The sequence below is a fragment of the Schistocerca piceifrons genome, chromosome 6 (assembly GCF_021461385.2).
Source record: "Schistocerca piceifrons isolate TAMUIC-IGC-003096 chromosome 6, iqSchPice1.1, whole genome shotgun sequence".
Classification (NCBI taxonomy): Eukaryota; Metazoa; Arthropoda; class Insecta; order Orthoptera; family Acrididae; genus Schistocerca; species Schistocerca piceifrons.
The window spans coordinates 97,083,479-97,108,333 of NC_060143.1; the positions used below are offsets into that span (position 1 = coordinate 97,083,479).

The 24,855-nt window shown below is 41.9% G+C and overlaps 1 protein-coding gene across 1 annotated transcript in view; it reads right to left on the reverse strand.

Annotated features, from left to right (window-relative positions):
* Window positions 1-24,855, reverse strand: part of LOC124803166 (selenoprotein N-like) — a 153,680-nt gene that overhangs the window by 45,580 nt on the left and 83,245 nt on the right. The window contains exon 4 of the mRNA XM_047264348.1: window positions 18,864-19,031. Within this exon, the coding sequence (XP_047120304.1) occupies window positions 18,864-19,031 (168 nt within the window). The remainder of the gene's footprint in view (window positions 1-18,863; window positions 19,032-24,855) is intronic.

Here is a 24,855-nt window from a genome sequence, read left to right on the forward strand (position 1 = left end):
AGACTTACGCTTCTCCGGCTTAGAAGTGGGGACGGTCGTCCCCGATGGTTGGGGGGCGTTGCTCCCGAAGCAGGTGGTGCAGGAGCAACAGGGAGGGAAATGGCCCCCACCATCATGGGGCAGGTGTGGTCTTCTGGCTCTGAGAGGTGACTTGGGTTAGCGGAGCTGATGGTACCAGAACTGTTGTAGTGCGTAAGATGATGTCATACACACAGGATGCAGGCATTCAAATTTTCTCTTAGCCCCAGTGTAGGTCAATCAGTCCAGAGTCTTGTACTCCATGATTTTCCTTTCTTTCTGGAGAATTCTGTAGTCTGGCAAGCAAGGTGAATGGTGCTCTCTGCAATTGAGAGAGATCGGAGTATTGGGATGTGATGGGCATCCACAATTTCGGCATGCGATGCTGGAAGTACAGCGGGAAGACATACGACTGAACTTCCAGCACTTAAGGCACCGCATCGGGGGAGGGATATAGGGCTTTAGATCACAGTGGTAGACCATCACCTTGACCTTCTCAGGCAATGTATCACCCTCAAAGGCCAAGATGAAGGCACCGGTGGCAACCTGATTATCCCTCGGACCCTGGTAGACACGCTGGATGAAATGTACACCTCACCGCTCTAAATTGGCTTGCAGCTCATCGTCGGTCTGCAAAAGGAGGTCACTCTGAAATATGATACCCTGGACTATATTTAAGCTCTTATGGGATGTGTTGGTTACAGAAACATCCCCCAGCATGTCACAAGCGAGTAACTCCCGTGACTGGGCAGAGGATGCTGTTTTGATCAAGACTGACCCAGATCTCATTTCGGACAAGCCCTCCACCTCCACAAACATGTCCTCTAAATGCTCAACAAAAAACTGAGGCTTCATTGTCATGAAAGATTCTCCATCAGCTCTCAAACACACAAGGTACTGGGATGAATAAGATCTGCTGCCATCCTTAGCTGACATTCGTCCCATGGTGTGGCAAGGGAGGGGCACGATTTGGGGTCGTACTTCTGTGTGCTGAAATGAGCTCGTGATCACTTAGAGACTGCTGGTGTTTCACCACCAGCAAGAGATGATGGCCTATGCTTCATCGCATGTTGTCTGCCCTGATGCCACCCACTCTGACCAGGGGCCCTCTCCACAGGCACCACCCAGCCACAGCAAAGGCCACATGGCAGGATGGCCACTGCCGGGAGTCCCGATGCCCCAGGATCATGGGCATCTTTATATATGGGGAGTTAACGCCGCAGGCATCAGCAGAGCGATCCCTGTGTGGTCAGGGGGCTACAACCAACAACGTACATGGCGGCTCCACTACAACGGGCTGGCTACCGTGCTTGGTATCAGGTGCAAAGAAGTCCATGGTCATCGTCGACACAGAATGCGACACTGCATAGTGCATGGTGGGAAACGCACCCAAGAAGGTGTCCTTGCCCAAAAGATGGAAAATAGGTGGGACTGCAATGTGACAACGAGAAAGTGGGCTAAAGATCTCAATGCACGATGGACATGATGCACCAAGTCAGGCGCACTTCCTAAATTGGCTCGCTCTTAGGGAAAATTTTGAAGAATGGAGGTCAAACCCTACAGGGGACCATCACAAAGGCCAAAATGTGTGAAACTCCTTTTAGTCGCCTCTTACGACTGGCAGGAATATCTCGGACCTATTCTAACCCCCCGCCCCCCCCCCCCGGACCCACAAGGGGTCCCTACTTGTTCAAGTTACCTTATGATTCATCTTTGTTTGGAATATGTTGATGGGACACTGGATTTTAACCTTTCTGCTTTTCATACACTGTGCACGGGTAATGAATTTATACATCATTCTAACAGTGTATCGCCGCAGTTTTCTCCCTAAACAGTAAGCTCATATGGTATTTACCACTATGTCTTGAGTACTGTACTGATATAAGATGTTACCAAAACATTCTTTTTAAGATAGCTGGAGGTTAAGATACACAAAGTAAGTGAGATGTAGAAGTAACTTCGGGTGTGCCCCAGGGAAGTGTGTTGGAATGCTTGCTGTTCATTTTGTATATTAATGACCTGACCAACGATAGTAATTGTAAAAATCCGGATTTTTGCAGATGATGCACTTATCCATAATGAAGTACTATTTGAGAGAAGCTGCATAAATATTCAGTCAGATCTTGATAAGTTTTCAATGTGGTGTAGAGATTGGCAACTTGCTCTAAATGCTCAGAAATGTAAAATTTTGCACTTCACAAAACAAAAAAATCTAGTATGCTATAACTATAGTATCAATGAGCCAGATGTCCTCTGCCAATCTTGTATAGACTTCTCCTCAAATGGTTCAAATGGCTCTAAGCACTACTGAGGTCATCAGTCCCCTAGACTTCTCCACCACAGTACAAAGCTCCATTCTGAATATCAGAGAGGGATGCATAGTCCATATGAAAATTATTTCTAATCCTAGTATTGTGGCAATATTAGGAAAAGGACAGTTGCTACTCACCATATAGCGGAGATGCTGAGTTGCAGATAGGCACAACAAAAAGACTGTCAAACAAAGCTTTTGTCCAAACAAGCCTTCATCAGAATTAAAGAACACGCGCACACATGTACACGTGTGCAAGTGTGGGAGGGCACGCGCGCGCGCACACACCCAACTCTCAGGTGACCAGTCTCTGACTACTGAGGCAGGATTGTTTTTTCCTACTCATCCACGTTAACTTACATTTTTCTACATTTAGAGCAAGCTGCAATTCATCACACCAAGTAGAAATTCTGACCAAGTCACTTTTCCTCCTACAGTCATTCAATGGCAACACCTTCCCATACACCATAGCATCATCAGTGAACAGCTGCAGATTGCTGACCGCCCTGTTTGTCAGATCATTTACGCATAGAGAGAACTCCTGATGATACCCTTGTTTCTGATGACCACTTGCCTTTGAGAACAATGTACTGGGTTACATTACTTGAGAAGCCTTCAACCCTTTCACATATGGTTGGACCTTCAACAGTCTAGAGTGGACCAACAAGTCAAATGCTTTCTGGAAGTCTGAGAATATGAAATCTGCCTGTTGCCCTCCACCTATATCTACATTGACATCTATACTCTGCAAACCAATGTGCGGTGCACAGCAGAGGATATGTCCCATTGTACCAGTTATTAGGATTTCTTCCTGTTCCATTCACGTGTGGAGTACAGGAGGAATGACTGTTTGAGTGCCTCTGTGCTTGCAGTAATTATTCTAATCTTATCCTCACAATGTCTGTGTCAGTGATACATAGGAGTTGTAGTATATCCCTAAAGTAATCACTTAAAGCCCGTTCTTGAAACTTTAACAGACTTTCTTGGAATAGTTTAGATCTGTCTTCAAGAGAGTGCCAGTTCAGTTCCTTCAATATCTCTGTGACACTCTCCCACAGATTAAACAAAACTGTGACTGTCCGTGCTGCCCTTCTCTGTATACATTCAATATCCCCCGTTTGTCCTGTCTGGTATGTGTCCCACACACCTGAGCAATATCCTAGAACCAGTCACATGAGTGATTTGTAAGCAATCTCTTTTATAGACTGATTGCACTTCCCCAGTCTTCTACCAATAAACCAATGCCTGCCACCTGCTTTACCCATGACTGAACTCACGTGATCACTCCATTTATCCTTAAAAAGTGTTACATCCAGGTATTTGTACGAGTTGCCAATTCCAAAGGTGACTCACTGAGGTGACTCACTGATATTGTAGTCATAGGATACTACATTTTGTGAGGTGAGAGATTTTACATTTCTGAACATTCAGAGCAAGTGCACCATGTTGAAATCTTATCAAGATCTGACAGAACATTTATGCAGCTTCTCTCAGGATAGTACTTCATTATAGTTAACTGCATCACCTACAAAAAAAGCCTTATTTTACAATTAATATGGTCTGCAAGGTCATTAATATACTACATGAACAGCAAGGGTCCCAACACTCTTCCCCAGGGCACACCAGGTGTTACTTCTACATCTGACTATGACTCTCTATCTAAGATAACATGCTGGGTCCTCCCTTCAAAAAGTCCTCAATCTACCGTATTTACTCGAATCTAAGCCGCACTCGAATCTAAGCTGCACCTGAAAAATGAGACTCAAAATAAAGGAAATAAAAAATTCCCGAATCTAAGCCGTACCTGAAATTTGAGACTCGAAATTCAAGGGGAGATAAAAGTTTTAAGTGGCACCTCCAAATCGAAACAAAGTTGGTCAATTGTAATATGAGACACAATTTAGGTCGAATGAATGACGATACAGCTACAGTAGTTTGGTTCGAGTCGTAAGATTAGCAGTTAAGCTTTACCAGGTAGCCATTGCTATGCGTCTAGCGCTCCGTCCATATATATATGGGTACCCTTCCTTTTTCACGTGCTTCGTCTGGTTTGAATCGATTGCTTATTTTGCTTTGATCTGATAAGTGCTGTTTTCTTTGTTATAGGTGTTTACGTCACTCTAAGCTGAAAATGAATTACAGTACTGTGTCATGCATTGTTTGTCGCATTCTGATACTGCGTGTTTACGGCCTGTCGCCGCTCGCGGCATGGCTTGCTTTTGTGCGCGCTACCGCCACTTTTTTTTAAAAAAGGAGAGAGGAATCGTCTCATAAGCGAAACAATAGCAAGAGACTGCTATTTTTTGTTACTTACACTGCTGCTTTCTTTGATAATGATCAACAAGAACCAAATAATAGACTGCGTATGATAGAACATGTTCTGAACGAGAGTTAGGCGAAAATTTTTCTCCGTTTGAAAATCTTTGCGGCCACTTCTTTAGTACATCAAATTCTGCACAGAAATTAGAGTCATCCTAGATTTAAAAATCTAGTCAGTTGCCTTGCTTCATTTCTGACTGTATCACTATTAGGCATAAGAATATAAACATGACACGACACGTATATTCTTCCGCGTTTGCTGTTGTCTCACTCTAGTTTCGTAGTTTATTAGGCAGACAGGATTTAAATGAGATAGCAGCAAATACGAAAGAATACATGGCAAATTGTTTATATTCATATTATTCTTATGGTGAAGAGAATACTGCATGTGATTCACATTTCATCAGGTTCCTATTACCAACCATCTCTTCTCACAGGTAGGAAAAAATTCAGAACGTAGAGTTGGCCATATTGACAAACATCCCAAACAGTTTTGCCAGTCGGATTTTCGTAGTACATTGGAATTCTGCTACATTCGAAGATGAACAATATGGAATTTGTATTTACTTCGTTGGATAATGTATGAAAATGCAGTGATCGAAACACGGGGCGGAGAAAAAAAGCTCGTCTTCCACCTTTTTTTTAAATTTATTTACTGACGCAGAGGTTTTGGCGCCAGTATTTATCTTTGTGCCAACAAATCATGCCTGTGTAGCGCTACATATATTCGACGGCATAAGTTAGTTGTGGCGGCACCTACCAACATTTTTCAGAACTTCCGCTTGCTTTGCACTTGATTCTAAGCCGCAGGCGGTTTTTTGGATTACAAAAACCGGAAAAAAGCGCGGCTCAGATTCGAGTAAATACGGTAGTCACTAATTTCACTTGATACCCTATATGATCACACTTTTGAATATAAGCATAGGTGTGGTACTGAATCAAATGCTTTTCAGAAATAAAAAAACACTGCATCTACCTGGTTGTCTTATTTTATTTACACCAAGTTCTGTAGGAGCAAATTGAGAAGCAAATCTCCAAGGTCATGGAATGTGTCAGTACATGAAGTTACAACATAAAAGTAATAACAGAAAAAAAATATGTTTATGGCCCTGAAAAAAGTCAAGCGACAAGTTTAAATAAATGCAATCAACAATACAACAAGAATCAGCTTAATTTTTCAAGGAACTCCTCGACAGAATAGAAGGAGTGACCCATGAGGAAACTCTTCAGTTCTGATTTGAAAGCGCGTGGATTACTGCTCCGATTTTTGAATTCTAGTGGTAGCTTATTGAAAATGGATGCAGCAGTATACTGCAGACCTTTCTGCACAAGACTTGAGGAAGTCAGATCCAAATGCAGGCTTGATTTCTGGTGCAAGTATTAACTGAGTGAAAGCTGCTTAGAGGCCAATGTCAAAACAACCCAAACTTGTAAACAGGGGTTGACAAGAGGTTGATGACAACACTTATTGCCCAAACCGCCTGTTTCTGAGCCAAAAATATCCTTTTAGAATGGGAAGAGTTACCCCAAAATATAATACCATATGACATAAGTGAATGAAAATAAGCAAAGTAGACTAATTTTTGTGTCTGACAATCACTCACTTCAGATACCGTTCGAACGGTAAAAAAGGCAACATTTAGTCTTTGAACAAGATCTGGTTGGCATTCAAGAGGTCATTCTGTTCAAGATACCTCGGAATATGTTCTAAAATTCTACAACAAATTGATGTCAATGATATTGGATTGTAGCCTTGTGGATCACTTTGTCTACCCTTCTTGTAGACAGGTGTGACCTGTGCTTTTTTGCAAGAACTGGGCACAGTTTTTTGTTCGAGGGATCTATCATGGATTGTAATCAGAAGAAGGGCTAAACTCATCTGTGGTTTGTAGGATATTGTGAGAAAAGGGCAAGCTGAGTTCCACATTAGCAATGCTTTCTAAATCCCTGTTGATATGTGGACAGAAACTTTTCTGTCTCAAGAAAGTGTAATAGATTCAAACTCAGAATGTGTTCAAGAATTCTGCAGCAAACTGATGTTAAGGGTATGTGTCTGTAATTATGCGGGTCTGTTCTACCGTTTTTACATACAGGGGTCACCTGGACATTTTTCCAGTTGATTGGGAATTTGTGCTGGGCAGGAGATCGTGATAAATGCAGCTAAGTAAGAAGCCAATGCTGCAGAATACTCTCTGTAAAACCAAAACGGGATTGCATGTGCACTTTGTGACTTATTTATTTTCAACTCTTCCTGTCCTCCTCTGTGCCAGGGATACCTTATTTCTTCATTCTCCATCTGAGAGTCTGCACAACAGCCAAACAACCATACGTTTGTATGGTCCTTCTACATGAATGATTTCTTAAATGTGAAATTTAAAACTTCAGCTTTCCTTTTGCTGTCTTCTATTAGCACTCCAGATCGATCTTCTTAAATTTTATTCACAATTCCATTACATGTTTCATTTTATTGCAGAAATGGGGATAGGAATTGTGAATATAGTTGAAGAAGAGCAATGGAAATTCTGTATTCGCTTCACTGTTGTAGGCATGCATACAAGATGACATTTCAGCACTTGTGGAGATGTAACCTGCAGAAAGTACAAATAACTTGCAGATCAAAGTTCCTCTTCTAATTTTTTTGTTTGGTGAACCATTTGGTTAATAATTTTTTAAAAAACAAAGTTTTTGTGTATAGCAACAACTTTCAGAAACTAACTGTGGCCAGAACTGGCAGTCTAACCTGGATGTCTAATCAAACAGCCACACAAGATACTGGCTGGTTTGTGAAGGCAGTACAAATGGGATATGTACAAGGAAAAGTGTAGCACATTCTCCTGATGACATCTACTGGCAATCACACCCAGGCAAGCCCAGAGGAAGTCATCAAAGTCATAATGCTCTTTTGCTTGATTCACTGCTGAAACTTTTTGCGCATATTGCAACCAATGAGATTCATTTTGACAAAACAGCTCCATGAAATATTTATGTCATTATTTTACATGTGAATTAGTTAATTTTATGTTCTACCAACTGATTTGTGAGCTACATAAGAGCAACAATGGCTCTCTGAATATCGGTTTGCCTGAAAAATGGCACATAACTTTTTGAGTCAGCCCCTATGTGCTTCATTTGATACCAAGTGCAAATAGAAAATATGTTTGAAACTAAAGGATATTCAAAGTGGAATTTTATGTTCCCATTTGATGAAGCTGTTACAGACAACTTACAGGAGAACAATTTTTGACAATTTGCTATTAGACATACCCACATTCAGTAATTTTGATGTAGACGCAATAGTAAATTATTTATCTTAATATTATGGGCTTTTTTTTTTTCAAATATACTGACCAAACACATTTAAATCTGCAAAATAAAAATACCCTATAACCTATGTTTCCAGTTATGTAGAACATTACACCGGTATTGTGTGTGTTTCATTTATAATGTTTAAAATATTCTACCAAGAACTGACAGAACAATGCAATTATGTTTCCAACTCCATTGGTGTGGCACAGTATTCAAAAAGCTGTTTAACACTATGTTCAGTACAGTCCATCTACCGAAGCAGGGATGTGAATAGCTGCAGCAAAGATATTTTATGAACTATCATGCCCCAGCCAGTGCCACCAAAATTGTACATACAGATGCATTAGGTTCTTTAGCTCTTTTAACAAATGTGCAGACAACCAACCCCTCAATGACCAACTTGACAAAACAAATTATCTTCCTGTAATCACACAGGATGAAAGACCATCGAAATAGTGTCCGAAGATGTGGTACAGATGTCCCAGCAACTGGGAAAAATGGTAAAATACAAAATTCAGAAGTGAATATAAATGTTTCTACTGTAAGAACTATACATCAAAATGTACAGTATGTATAAAGTAAATTATACGAGGCATAAGTACTAATAGCAGCAGAACTGCCACATATATTTATTATGATAGAACATGGGTAAAAGAAAATGAAATTAGTGTTTACAACATACAGGACTATAAAAAAGTCGTTTACTTCTGCAGATGTCAACATAAATGTGGGGGGCTGTAGTATATGTACACAGTGAAATGAGGGATTGAATACCTGGCAAGCAGACAACTGTACAGAATCAGCAGAAATACAGACAGCATTCAAAGGGGAAAAAGTGTTTGATATTAGGAATATAAATCACCAAGCAGTCAGGTAAATTGTTTTCTACAAGAGCTAGAAGTTCTGTTAGACTAGGCTGTTAGGCAATTCACATAAATAATAACAGTAGGCGATCTAAATATTAACACACTGAAAGAAATCTGTTATACTAGGAGTTTCAGTGGACGAATAAACCTTATGATCTAAATCTGGTAGTAAGTAGTTTCAAAAGGTGCAATAAAGATACAGAGATATTAATAGATCACATAATTACTAATATACCACAATACAGACAAAAAGTACAGGTCAAACACAGCCATTGCTGACCACAATGGGGTATTAATAGACATATCAGATAAGATAACACAGTGGAAAATATCTTTAAAGAGTTGTAAGAAACAAAGCAAGCAAACCTACAGAGGTCACAAAGATTAATGCAGTCAAAAGATTTGAGCGACACATACCAAACAGCAAATGTGGGGAAACATTCTTCAAAACATTAGCCTACAACATAGATCACACATGCCCACTGTTGTTGTTGTTGTTGTTGTTGTTGTGTTCATCAGTCCTGAGACTGGTTTGATGCAGCTCTCCATGCTACTCAATCCTATGCAAGCTTCGTCATCTCCCAGTACTTACTGCAACCTACATCCTTCTGAATCTGCTTAGTGTATTCATCTCTTGGTCTCCCTCTACAATTTTTACCCTTCATGCTGAACTCCAATGCTAAATTTGTGATCCCTTGATGCCTCAGAACATGTCCTACCAACCAGTCCCTTCTTCTTGTCAAGTTGTGCCACAAACTCCTCTTCTCCCCAATTCTATTCAATACCTCCTCATTATTTATGTGATCTACTCACCTAATCTTCTGCATTCTTCTGTAGCACCACATTTCGAAAGCTTCTATTCTCTTCTTGCCCAAACTATTTATCGTCCATGTTTCACTTCCATACATGGCTACACTCCATACAAATACTTTCAGAAACGACTTCCTGACACTAAAATCTATACTCGATGTTAACAAATTTCTCTTCTTCAGAAACGCTTTCCTTGCCATTGCCAGTCTACATTTTATATCCTCTCTACTTCGACCATCATCAGTTATTTTGCTCCCCAAATACCAAAACTCCATTACTACTTAAATGTTTCATTTCCTAATCTAATTCCCTCGGCATCACCCGATTTAATTCAACTACATTCCATTATCCTCATTTTGCTTTTGTAGATGTTCATCTTATATCCTCCTTTCAAGACACTGTCCATTCCGTTCAACTGCTCTTCCAAGTCCTTTCCTGTCTATGACAGAATTACATTGTCATCGGCGAACCTCAAAGTTTTTATTTCTTCTCCATTGATTTTAATACCTACTCTGAATTTTTCTTTTGTTTCCTTTATTGCTTGCTCAATATACAGATTGAATAACATCGGGGACAGGCTACAACTCTGTCTCACACCCTTCCCAACTGCCGCTTCCCTTTCATGCCCCTCGACTCATAACTACCATCTGGTTTCTGTACAAATTGTAAACAGACTTTCGCTCCCTGTATTTTACCCCTGCCATCTTTAGAATTTGAAAGAGAGTATTCCAGTCAACATTGTCAAAAGCTTTCTATAAGTCTACAAATGCTAGAAATGTAGGTTTGCCTTTCCTTAATCTATTTTCTAAGATAAGTCATAGGGTCAGTATTGCCTCACGTGTTCCAACATTTCTATGGAATCCAAACTGATCTTCCTCGAGGTCGGCTTCTACCAATTTTTCCATTAGTCTGTAAAGAATTCGCGTAAGTATTTTGCAGCTGTGACTTATTAAACTGATAGTTCGGTATTTTTCACATCTGTCAACACCTGCTTTCTTTGGAATTGGAATTATTATATTCTTCTTGAAGTCTGAGGGTATTTTGCCTGTCTCATATATCTTGCTCACCAGATGGTAGAGTTTCGTCAGGACTGGCTCTCTCAAGGCTGTCAGTAGTTTCTTCAGTTTTAATCTACAGTTCATAACCAATAGATTGTGGTCAGAGTCTACATCTGCCCCTGGAAATGTCTTACAATTGAATACCTGGTTCCTAAATCTCTGTCTTACCATTATATAATCTATCAGATACCTTCTAGTATCTCCAGGATTCCTCCATGAATATCACCTTCTGTTATGATTCTTGAACCAAGTGTTAACTATGAATAAGTTATGCTCTGTGCAAAATTCTACCAGACGGCTTCCTCTTTCATTTCTTAGCCCCAATCCATATTTACCCAATATGTTTCCTTCTCTCCCTATTCCTACTCTCGAATTCCAGTCACCCATGACTATTAAATTTTCATCTCACTTCACTACCTGAATAATTTCTTTTATCTCATCATACATTTCATCAATTTCTTCATCATCTGCAGAGCTAGTTGGCATATAAACTTGTACTACTGTAGTAGGCGTGGGCTTCGTGTCTATCTTGGCCACAATAATGTGTTCACTATGCTGTTTGTAGTAGCTTACCCGCACACCTATTTTTTTACTCATTATTAAACCTACTCCTGCATTATGCCTATTTGATTTTGTATTTATAACCCTGTATTCACCTGACCAAATGTCTTGTTCCTGCTGCCACCGAACTTCACTAATTCCCACTATATCTAATTTTTACTTATCCATTTCCCTTTTTAAATTTTCTAACCTACCTGCCCGATTAAGGGATCGGGCATTCCACACTCCGATCTGTAGAACGCCAGTTTTCTTTCTCCTGTTAACAACGTCCTCTTGAGTAGTCCCTGCCCGGAGATCAAAATGGGGGACTATTCTACCTCCGGAATATTTTACCCAAGAGGACACCATCATCATTTAATCATACAGTAAAGCTGCATGCCCTCGGGAAAAGTTATGGCTGTAGTTTCCCGTTACTTTCAGCCGTTCGCAGTACCAGCACAGCAAGGCCGTTTTGGTTAGTGTTACAAGGCCAGATCAGTCAATCATTCGGACTGTTGCCCCTGCAACTACTGAAAAGGCTGCTGCCCCTCTTCAGGAACCACACGTTTGTCTGGCCTCTCAACAGATACCCCTCTGTTGTGGTTGCACCTACGTTACAGCCATCTGTACCGCTGAGGCGCGCAAGCCTCCACACCAGCAGCAAGGTCCATGGTTCATGGGGGGACATGCCCATTAGTATGTAAGAATACAAATGCTAAGAGCAATAAAAAATAAACAAAATTACAGCTTCTAATAAAATCACAAAGACCATACTGTCACACATAAAGAGAGAGAGGGAATGAGTAGACATGAAAAATAGTGGGAACATAACTACAAAGAAAAATGGGACAGAAATCAGGGACCCTAAAGAAGCTAGCAACGTTTTAAATTAACATTATGTTGAGGTAGTGGGCAAATTAATGAAGCAAAACTCTCCTTCTGACACAAAATGCATACAAAGTACTCCTGACGAGGCAAAAAGTTTGTTCCTTCTCCCAACAAATGAACCTGAATTAGTAAAAATAATTATATTGATTAAAAACAAAAAATACTGAGTGATCAGACTGTATTTCTACTAGACTAATTAAATGCAGACTACAGTGGGCGGTACAGCCTCTGAATTTTCTCAAAAACTTATCCATGGAAGAAGAAATATTCCCACCATGTTTAAAAGAATGAGTTAAGTGGCTCCTCTTTTCAAACGAGCAGCAAGGAAGAGCCAGGAAATTACTGACCAATTACTATTACACCTTTCTTATCTAAAATAACAAAGTGTGTAATTGAAGACACAATAGAAATTTTATAGAAAAGTGCAATATCTGAACGATGCCCAGCATGGGGTTAGGAAGGGTAGATCCACCAATACATCGATAGCTGAATTCATAGTGTGTGTAACTAAGGCGATAGACAAACAAAAGAAAGTTTGTGGTATCTTTCGAGTCCTTTCAAAAGCTTTTGATTGTGTATGCCATTGTTATAACCTTTAATCACTAATAAATTGCGTGGATATACAAAAGTAGAAACACTAGCGGGTTACATGCTACTAACTCCGTATCTGTCATTCGACTGCCATGCCATGACATGCGGCCGGCGCCGTTCATAGCCAGGTGGCGCTCCCACGTTCGGCCGAGCTGCGGAGCGCCTCTATCGCCGTGTTCGCGTACTGACGTAGCGGCACTTTTAAATCTCATGGCGCTGTCACAACACTTTTCCCCCCTTTGAAAAAAAAAAAAAACACTCACTGCCTTGGAGACACGGACAGTGCGGGGACATCCATGGCCTCTTGGGAGGCCCCGAGAAGATCCCGCGGAGAAACACGAGAGTATGGTCAAAAGTGTCCAGGACGGAAGCTTGCGCATGGAACGTGCCTTCAGGACGAGATGATGGGTGAAAACTCCGGAGCAGCATCCATAGGTGTCGTGGACCTGGGGGTGTGCTCCAGCGAGATGGGTCCCGGAGAAGGCTGCGTCGCAACTGGGGCCGGTTCCGGCGTACTCGGAAGCAGTAGCGACGTCGGCTGCAGCAACACGCACGGAAGATCAGCAGCTACGACAGGACAGGCTTCTCGGGCTGGTGGAGGCGAAAGAAGGGGCGGTGGCACCGGCAAGGCCACCACTCGTGGGCGCATCTGGTCGTAATGGCGAACAACCATGCCGTCGTCCGTACGTATTTCACAAAGCCGGCGGCCGCGAAGAGCCTGGACCACCCCTGGAATCCATTTAGGGTGAGATCCATACCCTCGTGCCCACACGTCGGCGCCCACCAAGTATTTTCTCGCACTAGGGGACACAGTACAAGGCCTGACAGGGTGAAGCAGGTGCAGTAGAGTGCGCGGTTGGCGGCCATGCAAGAGTTCAGCAGGGCTGCGATCACCCAGAGGCGTGAAGCGATAAGAACTCAGAAATTGCAACAGAGCATCATCTGTGGAAAAATCACTAAGGAATTTTTTCATCTGGCTTTTGAAAGTGCGGATAAGGTGCTCGACCTCCCCATTCAATTGCGGATGGAAGGGCGGTGCTGTAACATGATGAATCCCTTGTCCAGTACAAAAATCACGGAAGGCCTGCGAAGAGAACTGAGGGCCATTGTCCGTGACAATCGTGGATGGAAGACCTTCTAGCGCAAAGATTTTGGACAAAGCCAGCGTCGTCGCCGCAGTGGTGAGCGACGGACATCGAACAACAAACGGAAACTTCGAGAAGGCGTCAATCAACAGTAGCCAATAAGTGCCGAGGAAGGGGCCGGCAAAGTCAGCGTGCACCCGTTCCCACGGCTGCGCCAGATCAGGCCACGGAGAGGGCATTGTACGGGGTGCAGTCAGTTGTTGAGCACACTGACCACACGCAGCGACCATGTGGGCGATGTCCGAATCAATACCGGGCCAATAAACGTGCCTGCGGGCCAGGGACTTAGTCCGAGAAATCCCCCAATGGGCTTCATGCAATAGTTTGAGAACAGCTTTGCGAAGAGAGGCTGGCACCACTACCCGTGGAGATGCGCCATCCGTGGCCAGAAGAACAACACCCTCACGAACAGACAGATGAAGGCGCAAGGCATGGTAGTTGTTGCAGCCAGGAACGGAAGCCGTGAGCTGTTCCAAAAACCACTGAAAAATGGCCGGCGCACTAGCGACGCCAAATGGTAACCGCTGGTACTGATACAACCCACAAGGAGTGTTGATGACGAGGAATTCCTTGGAAGATGCATCCAACGGCAACTGATGGTACGCCTCCGATAAGTCAAGTTTGGAAAAGAACTGGCCCCCAGCGAGCTTGGTAAATAACTCCTCAGGACGGGGAAGAGGATAAGTGTCAATGAGGCTCTGAGCGTTGACAGTGGCTTTCAAATCACCACACAATCGCAGACTCCCGTTTGGTTTAGAAACCACCACGAAGGGCGATGCCCATTCGCTGGAGGTAACAGGAAGGAGAATCCCCGAAGCTGTTAACCTGTCTATCTTAGCTTTGACAGGTGCACGCAACGCCATCAGAATAGGGCGTGCCCGGAAAAACTTAGGGCGAGCTGTAGGTTTAAGAGTAATGTGGGCTCCAAAATCCGTGGCACGACCCAGACCAGCAGAGAACACGGACGAGAATTCAGAACACAAGCCATCCAGCTGTTGATACGGAATATCCTCAGATATGAGGTGCACATCATCATCAATGGAGAACCCGAACAACTGGAAAGCCTCATAACCGAACAGGTTTTCAGTGCCCGCATGATCCACCACATAAAACGTGAGGGGCCTAACAACAGACTTGTAGGCAGTGGAAGCATCAAACTGGCCAACAATAGGAATTTTCTGCTTATTATAAGTTCGTAGATTTCGCGTAACTGGAGACAAGGGAGGGGAGCCCAACTCCAAATACGTGCGAGAATTAATGAGAGTTACTGCAGAGCCAGTGTCCACTTGCATGCGAATGTCTTTATCCAGAACATGAACAGTAACAAACAACTTATTTGGTTGAGAAAGCACACAGTTAACATCCATGTCCGATGCCTCGTCCTCATCGACAGGAACTTTAGGGGACTGACACACAGAAGCAATGTGGCCTTTTTTCCTACATGAATTACACGTGGCCCAACGTTTTGGACACGCGGCCCTGTCATGCTGTACGAAGCAACGTGGACAAGAAGGAAGTGCGGAATGAACCTGCTTCTGTGGTTACTGTTTTCGCTGCGACCGTGGCGGCCCAACGCGACGTTGTTGACGCGAGTGCATCGCCGCCACATCGTCGTTTCCCTGTGAAACAGGCAAATTGTCCGCGTCGAAAGTGGTTTGTACAGCGCCTACATCACACCACGTGTCTATTTGCGCACCAGCAGCGTGAGACACTTCAAAAGATTGAGCGATGCTGAGAACTTCCGACAACGACGGGTTTGGCAATTGTAAGGCACGTTGCCGAACTTCTTTATCAGGAGCAAGCCGTAGAATAGCGTCCCTAACCATTGAATCAGCATAAGACTCATGATGAGTGTCCGTGACAAACTGACATTTCCGACTCAGACCGTGTAGTTCCGCCGCCCAAGCCCGGTAGGATTGATGGGGCTGTTTACAACACCGGTAGAACGCCACGCGGGCGGCAACGACGTGGGTGTTTTTTCGGTAATAGTTAGACAATAATTCACACATTTCTTGGAAGGACAGAGAGGCAGGTTCCCACAGAGGGGCTAACTGAGATAGCAGCTGATAGATCCGTGGGGAAATCCATGATAGAAATAACGACTTACACATAGGAGCGTCGACAACGCTGAAAGCCAAAAAGTGTTGCCGCAAATGCTTCTCATAATCCTCCCAGTCTTCAGCGGCCTCGTCGTAAGGAGGGAACGGAGGCGGAGAAGAGGAAGACAGACGATGAGTAAGCGACGTCGACAACGCCTGAATAGCAGCCGTCAGCTGTGTTTGTTGGGCATGAATAGCAGCCGTCAGCTGCGTTTGTTGTTCAATGAGCGCCTGCATAAGCTGTTCCATGTCTGCCCCGACACGAACACACAATTCCACAATGCAGGAAAGAAAATATCCGACCTCGTCACCAAAAAGTGTTATAACCTTTAATCACTAATAAATTGCGTGGATATACAAAAGTAGAAACACTAGCGGGTTACATGCTACTAACTCCGTATCTGTCATTCGACTGCCGTGCCGTGACATGCGGCCGGCGCCGTTCATAGCCAGGTGGCGCTCCCGTGCTCGGCCGAGCTGCGGAGCGCCTCTATCGCCGTGTTCGCGTACTGACGTAGTGGCACTTTTAAATCTCGTGGCACTGTCACAACAGCCATAACATATTATTAGAAAAGCTTAAGTGTTATGGCATAAGGGAGAGAGCTGCTGATGTCATGAAATCATTCGTGCTAAATAGAGAACAGTGTGTACAAATAAAGCAAAATGTGAACAATACTATTACAAATATCTACTCAAATTTTGAAATATTGTTAAATATTGAGTGCTTCAAGGATCAATGTTGAACCTCACTACTTTTCATTTTATATGTCAATGATATGCCCAAAATAGTAGGTGGAAACGCTGTCATGTATGCAAAATGACATCATATGGAAAATGGAAATGATTATTTCAGAGGAAACAATCTTTTTACAAATGTAAATAATACCACATATATGCAAATACATGCAAACAAAACACTTGAACCATATTACTGTCAAGCTTTGAGACTTGGAACTAAAAGAGACAGAAACTTATAAATTCCTGGGCATAGTTACCTTTTACGTAACTGTTTCATATATGACATTACTGTCCATATGTTTAGTTATTTATTTCTGCAGGAATCTCTAGGAGATGTGCACATCTGCAGAATTTCCCCATACCAGGTACTTGACATGGGAGAAGCATATAAATGATATGTCAAAGTGAGCTCAAGTATATTTTTAATGAGAAAAAAGTCAAGGACATTCACAAATTTCAGACAGTATCCTGGTCTCGGGAAATTCTGCAGATGTGCACATACAAAGGGTACGAAAGCTACAAAAGAAGGCTGTAAGATGCATAACAAAATTATCTCCTAGAGATTCCTGCAGAAATAAATAACTAAACATACGAACAGTAGTGTCATATATGAAACAATTAGTTATGTAAAAGGTAACCATGCTGCATTGTTAAACAGAGATCCCCGTAACCATAACACAATAAATAAAAATGATTATCATATTGAAGGAAGTTGGCTCAAATTAACTGATAAAGGGACTGTAAAAACATGGTACCTCGTATACAACAATTTGCCAAACTGTATAAAGACAATAACAAATTTTCTGCTTTCAAAAACAAACTAAAATGTCACTTGATTGAAACTTGTCCATACAGTGTTAAAGACTACTTTAAGGCCAAAAATTAATGTAATGTTTCATATATAAATGTGCAAATACGTAAAAAATCTTTCAGAAAGCATAAAGTGATTTTAATCTTTGATAATTATGTATGTATATGAAAAATTTTAGATGCCTGTATTTTAGATGCTATTTGTGAAGAATTCAGTCATTTTACTGATATATGCATGTAGTTATGTATTTTTGACACTTGCAATTTTTTCAACTTTGTGTAAACTTGTCCAATCCAATATCCACTAATATTCCACTTTCATTTATCTGTGTTGATGCTGTAGTTTGTTCTTTTATTTATGAGGCTTATGTTTTGCTGCAAGATACTAAACAAATGTTCTTTCATCGACAGAAGTGTACATTGTTAGGTTTCAATTGTAATTATTGTAATCTGCAGCTCTGACTTTAAGAATAATTCACTTAAAAAGGCTTGGAGAAAACAATGGATATCACTGGATTATAATGGATACTGCGTACATTAGAAAGGAGGCTTGCATATAGGTGCAGACCACACAGAAGCAACCAAGCGAGAGGTGTTGAATTGGTCACACACTCATAGGTGCCCTGCTCTCAGGCGTGACTTTACTGAGTGGGCACACTGAACTTGCACTTGGGAGGATGACATCTCAAATCCCAATCCAGCCATCCAGATTTAACTTTTCTGTAATTTCCCTAAATTGCTTCAGGCAAATGATGGGATGGTTCGTTTGAAAAGGGCATGGCCAGCTTCCTTCACTCTCCTTTCATAATTTGAGCTTCTGCTCTGTGTCTAATGACCATGCTGTCAACAGGACATAAACTCTGATCTCTCTTTCTTTCTTTCTCTTTGAGTGATTTTCTAGGCTTTGCATGATCACACTCCACTGAACGGTGTTTTCAGGTATTATCATAACATTCAGAGTGTGACATCTTCACACTAATGTGAAGAACATTCTCAGCAATTTACTTATGTCTTCATAAAATATATAATTGAAGTTGTGGTCGGATAATTTACCTGCGCTTCTATGTTAACACATTCCTGATAAACAGCGGAAAATCCAGTAAGGAAAAAGCGTTCAGCTAACTGCAAAGCAGATCCAACATTTAGTGTCTACCTGATGTTATTAACAATAAACATAAATAAAACCATGAAAAAGTCAATGTTGACTTAACGTTTTATATTCACCATTCACATGCTATTGGATAATTTCTGAGTAAATTTAGGGTACAAAATGCAATTTTTTTGACTGGGAACAAAATATTGTTTTCCACATTATTACAGTGATGCCTATCAGTTTAATGGGAGATTAAGGCACAGATACTTACCGGAAAATGATGAGGAACAGTTCTGATGTTTTTGCTTGGAGCATGGCTACTGTTCCTCGTGGATGAAATCTAGTTTGCAGGAAAACATTCTCGTGGAACATGCTCAACAAGTGGAAGAAAGTTAGTTCTGGACCAGGCACTGTTGGAGGGTCTTCAGCATACCTAAAACTGCAAAACAAAACCGAGAAGTGATAAGTCTGAAAGAAATCCTTTAGCAAAATTTATATGGGTAAAAAATCATCACTCGTTACCTTCAGGTAACATCACTTTGCCTGAAGGCAATTAATAGGAAACACACTAAAATGATGCTTTAAGATGCTATTTTGTGGCTGACAATCAGATCACAATCAGGCACAAAAAAGCAAAAGAAACTAGCTTTCAGAACCACATATGCCTTTATCTAGCAGCTGAGTATAAAGGGCCAAATGGTTGCTTACACATGAAAGCTTCCTAGAGTGAAGAGGTATCAGGGTAGGATGAAATGATCTCTCATTTCACATCAACTTCATCTTCACAAAGAACTATTTCATCTTTGAGAGCCAGATAAATATATATTTAACAACAGCAGTTGGTACTGGAAACATAATCACTTTGCATTAGTTGAAAGCTTCACTGCTATGTCAAATGCTATAGTGAAATAGCTTGCATTATTGGTTCAGTTTTCTTTAGCTCTGGATCAATGAATGATAACGCCATTACTCAAGAGTTCATGATTCATAGCAAAGGCAGAAAAATAATAACTACGGTTGTTGAATGGTGTGATATTAAGAAATAGGTGCAAAAACTGCTTTACCTGGGCAGCCAGTCAAAGTGAGCTGCTGCTTGTACAAGTAAAAGTGTGACAGGTACAGAGAGCATGAAAAGGTGGAGCAAGACTTTCACTGCTAAGTTTCAATGTGAAAGTACATCTTAAAACTTCAATTATACAAATATGACAATAATTCAAAACAAAACCAGGAAAGGACAGATTGCACCTCACCATACAGAGGAGGCAGTTTGTCACGGATAGAGACAATAAGAGAGAATGCTAGATATATTCAGCTATTAGACAAAGTTTTTCATAAGACGTAGAAAAATGCACACAACTTCAGACAAGCAAAACACACATAGACACACATGGCCATTTTCATCTCCAGGTGTAAGGCCCTACTGCGCCTGTGTCTGAGGTAATTAGTAATCTTTGCTCAGGAGTGTAGTGGGAGTAAAGAAGAGGTATGGCATGAGAAGTGAGAAGGATAGAAAGGTACAGGTGGAGGAAGATGCTAGTGCTGCTTCTCTGAATGTGCAAGGATGTGGTGGGGACAGGATAGGACTCTAGGTGCAACAATGAGAGGCTGTGCTGGAGAGAAAGGGGAGGGAGGGAAAGGGGAGAGGAGAGAAGTAGAGAAGGGGAAAGGACCATGTAGGTGCATTGGTGGGACAGAATGAGCATGTGTATTGGTGTGGGAGCAGGGAAAGTGAAATGTAGATGGAGGACAGGGACTAGCAAAGGTTGAGACAAAGGGGGGTTTTTGGAACAAAAGTTGCAGAGAGAGTTCCTATCCACGCAATTCAGGAAAGCTGGTGTTGGTGGGAAAAATCCAGACTGCATGGGCTGTGAAGGAGTCATTAAACTGAAGCATATCATATTGGGTGGCATACTCTGCAACTGGGCGATCCTGCTGTTTTCCTGCCACAGTTTGGCAGTGGCTATTCATGGAGACAGACAGCTTGTTAGTTGTTACACCCACATAGAATGTAGCACAGTGGTTCCTGCTAAGCTAGTAGATCACATGACAACTTTCACAGGTGGTCCTGTCTTTGATGGGTATGAGATACTGTGACAGGACAGGAGTAGATGATAGTAGGGGGATGTAGGGGCCATGTCTTGCATGTAGGTCTATTGCAGGGATATGAGCCAGAAGACCCGGGGTTGGGAGACGGGGTGGAATAGGGATGAAAAAGGATTTTATATAGCTTGGGTGGAGGGCAGAATTCCACTGAGGGAGGAGTAAAAAGGATAGTGGGGAGGGTACTTCTCATTTCAGGCAATGATGAGAGATAGTGAAAACCCTGGTGGAGAATGTGACTCAGCTGCTCCTATCTTTGACAGTACTAAGTCACAAGAGGGGTGCACTTTTGTGACTGGACAGTGGGTATGTGGAGGATGGTATGTGACTGGGGAGACAGGACATGAGAGATCTATTTCTGGACAAGGAGGGGAGGGGTCATTTTGGTCTGTGAAGGTCTCAGTGAGATCCTTACCCTGTTTGAAGAGGGACTGCTTGTCACTACAGATGCGATGACCACTGGTGCCTAGGCTGTAGGAATGTGGAACAGGTGGCAGCTGTCGAAGCTAAGACATTGTTGGTGGTTGGTAGAGTTCATGTGGCTGTAGATTCTGATGCCAACCTCCACCTCAAGGGTGGCCACATTGAAGAAGGTGGCTTTTTGGGCAGAGTGCAACCAGGTGAAACAAATGGGAGAGAAGGTGTTGAGATTCTGCAAGAATGTAGATAAGGTGTACGCACCCTCTGTCCAGATCAGGACGACGTCATCAATGAATCTGAACCATATGAAGGCTTTGGAATTGTGGATGGAATGATTTCTCTAGATGGTCCATGAATAAGTTACTATAGTGTAGTTGGGTCAGGATGGCTCAATCATTTATTGAAGTCATAGCAGGTCATGAAGAAGATGCAGGATTGTTGCCAGGGCAGCAGGTAGGTAGAACGAAGTGGTCAGCCATTGTTTAATCGTAGAGGCAGTGAGAAATAAGTTTGTTGGTCAGAATTATTTCATCAGAAGTTGGTGTTTTTTTGCTGTGGTCAGCACCTAGCAGTACATGCAGGCCCTGGTTTAGCTCATAACACAGCACCAGGAGGTGGCCTGTACACAGATTTGCTAGGTCAGACAGGAACACTGTGGTAGGAAAGCGAAAAACCAACCAGTTTTAAATTCATACAGGTGTTTTAATTCAGAATAACCAGTATTTTTTGGCTTCTGTCGCAACAGGGGTTTTTCATCTTTTACTAATGACCAGATGAAAAATCTGGCATATCAGCAGCACTAAAATTTTTTGTTTTTACATAAAATTTTCTTTACAGTGACTAATGGTTTTCATAAAGTTTCCATTACTTTTAAATACTGAATTACTATAGAAATTGGGGAAAGTGGTCTGCACTACTTTAATAACGATGCCTACAGTTAGAAACTAGCAACAAACAAACGACGTAAGAATTAGTACAGCATTGCAGAGAGAATACTGTATCTGCTGCCATGTGGCATGGCCTATTATATGGTGTAAATATATATGCAATGTGCAAGCCTTTCCCCCACCTAGTCTACATCTACAGATATGTGGATACTCAACCACCCACCAATCTCTCTTATCTTTGTGGTCCTTGCACAAAATGTACAGCGGCAGTGATGTCCTTCACTGAAACTGAGCCAATGGGATTCACTTCACGTGTTTTGGAGAAAACTGTTTTGTCCAGTGGGAGGAGGAGGCAAACACAGAAGGGTAGGGTCTATTAGTCATCAGCAGTTCAAACATAGGGCAAATGATAACACCCCTTAGGGAAATGACAGTAAGAGATGGGAAAAGACACCAGGTGCACTCAGTGTGTACACCTGTGAGTCTCCTTCAGCATGTTGAAGAGGCTATTCCAGAAGCTATTGAGGGAACACGGTGCAACCAACTGCAGATTGTGGTGCACATTGGACAAATGATGAGTGTCGTCTGGGCCTTGAGGTCATTCCAGCGACTGGCAGAGAAGGTTGAGAAGATCAGTCTTGTGCAAGAAGCTTCAAAGAAGCTCACACTTTGCAACACTGTCCCCAGAACTGATCGTGGCCCTTTGGTTTTGAGTTGAGTGGAAGGTCTGTACCAGATACTTTGAAAGTTCTGTGACAAACTAAGCTGCGACTTTCTGGACTTGTGCCAAAGGGTTGAGAATTGTATGGCACCCCTAAATGGGTCAGGTGTGCACAACACATCTGACACTGCTGCTCAGGTAGCTCACTGTGTGAGGGGTGCACACAAGGTTTTTTTTAGATTAGGCTACTTTCCATCCAATCCAGATAAAGATAGCTGTAGGAAACCCAGAAGTATCAGTAAGATCAAAAGAAAAACCATCTGAAGGTGAGGGTATTAAAATCCTAATGGTAAATTGCTGAAAAATTCACAGCAATGTGCCAGAGTTTGAAACACTCATGAAATGCAGTGGAGCTCACATAACACTAGGTACAGAAAGTTGGTTGAAACCTGAAATTGATTGCAGTGAGATTTTTGGAAAAAACCTAAGTGGATATCGAAAGGACAGGTAAATGGGAAACAGAGATGGTGTACTTGTCACAGTAGGCAAGAAACTCAAATCCACTGAGGTAGAAATCGAAGCTGGATGTGAGATTGTCTGGGCAACACTCAGTATCAGGGGTGTGCATAAAATGATAATTGGATCTTTCTATCGCCCACCAGATTATCTCCTGATGTAACTGAAAACTTTAGAGAAAAACCTGACTACTTATACATAAGTTCCCCAATCACTCTAGCCATTGGTGGTCTTTTTAACCATCCAACTATTAATTGGGAAAATTATAGTTTTGTTAGTGGTGGGCATGATAAATCATCCTGTGAAACATTACTAAATGACTTTTCTGAAAACTATCTAGAACAGATAGATAGGAGCCCCACTCATGATGGAAATATATTGGATCTAATGGCACTGAATAGACCTTACCTCTTTGAGGATCTCCACATCGAAACTGGCATCAGTGACCATGAAGCGGTTATGGCAACAATGATAACCAAATTACAAAGGACAACTAAAACAAGCAGAAAGATATATATGTTCAATAAACTAGCTAAAAAATCACTTCTGTTATATCTTGATAAGGAATCTGAAACTTTCAGGACAGGGCAGGAGCATGTAGAAGATCTCTGGCTCAAGTTTAAAAGATTAACTGACAATGAACTGGATAGATACATACCCAATAGAACAGTTCACAATGTGAGGGAACCTCAATGGTATATAACCACTGTAAAGCAACTTCTAAATAGACAGATTACTGCATAATAGGTGTAAAACAAAGCATAGGTCTATAGATAGAGAAATGCTGAATGAAATGCATTTGGCTGTCAAGAGAGTAATGTGTGATATCTTCAATAACTACCACAGCAGAATACTGTCAAATGACAGTTCACAAAATCCAAAGAAGTTCCAGTCATATGTAAAGGCTGTTTGTGGCACCAAAGTTAGTGTCCAGTCCCTAGTGAATGAGACAGGAACTGAAACACAGGGCAGCAAAGCAAGAGCTGAAACGCAAACTCAATTTTCATATGTTCCTTTACAAAGGAAAACCCAGGAGAATTGTTCCAATTTAATCCTCTTACCACTGAAAAGATGAATGAAATAAGTGTTTGTGTCAGTGGTGTTGAGAAACAGCTGAAATCATTAAAAATGAACTAAGCTTCAGGGCCTGATGGAATCCCTGTCAGTGTCTCTACTGATTTTGCGATTGAGTTAACTCCCCTTCTAACTACAATCTATCGTAGATCCCTTGAACAAAAAACCATGCCCAGTTCTTGGAAAAATGCACATCATGCCTGTCTACAAAAGGGTAGTAGAAGTGATCCACAAAACTGCCGTCCAATATCTTTGACACTGATTTGTTGTCGAGTCTTAGAACTTAGTCTGAGCTCAAACATAATGAGGTATCTTGAACAGAGTGGCCTCCTCAATGCTAACCAGCAGGGATTTTGAAAACATCGATCATGTGAAACCCTACTCGCACATTTCCCACATGACATACTGAAAACTATGGACCAAGGCAATCAGGTAGATGCTGTATTTCTTGATTTTCGAAAAGCATTTGACTCAGTACCACACCTATACTTATTGTCAAAACTATGATCACATGGTGTATCAAGTGAAATTTGTATGGGATTGAGGGCTTTTTGGTAGGGAGGATGCAGCGTGTTATCTTGGATGTTGTGATCCTTGTTACTCAT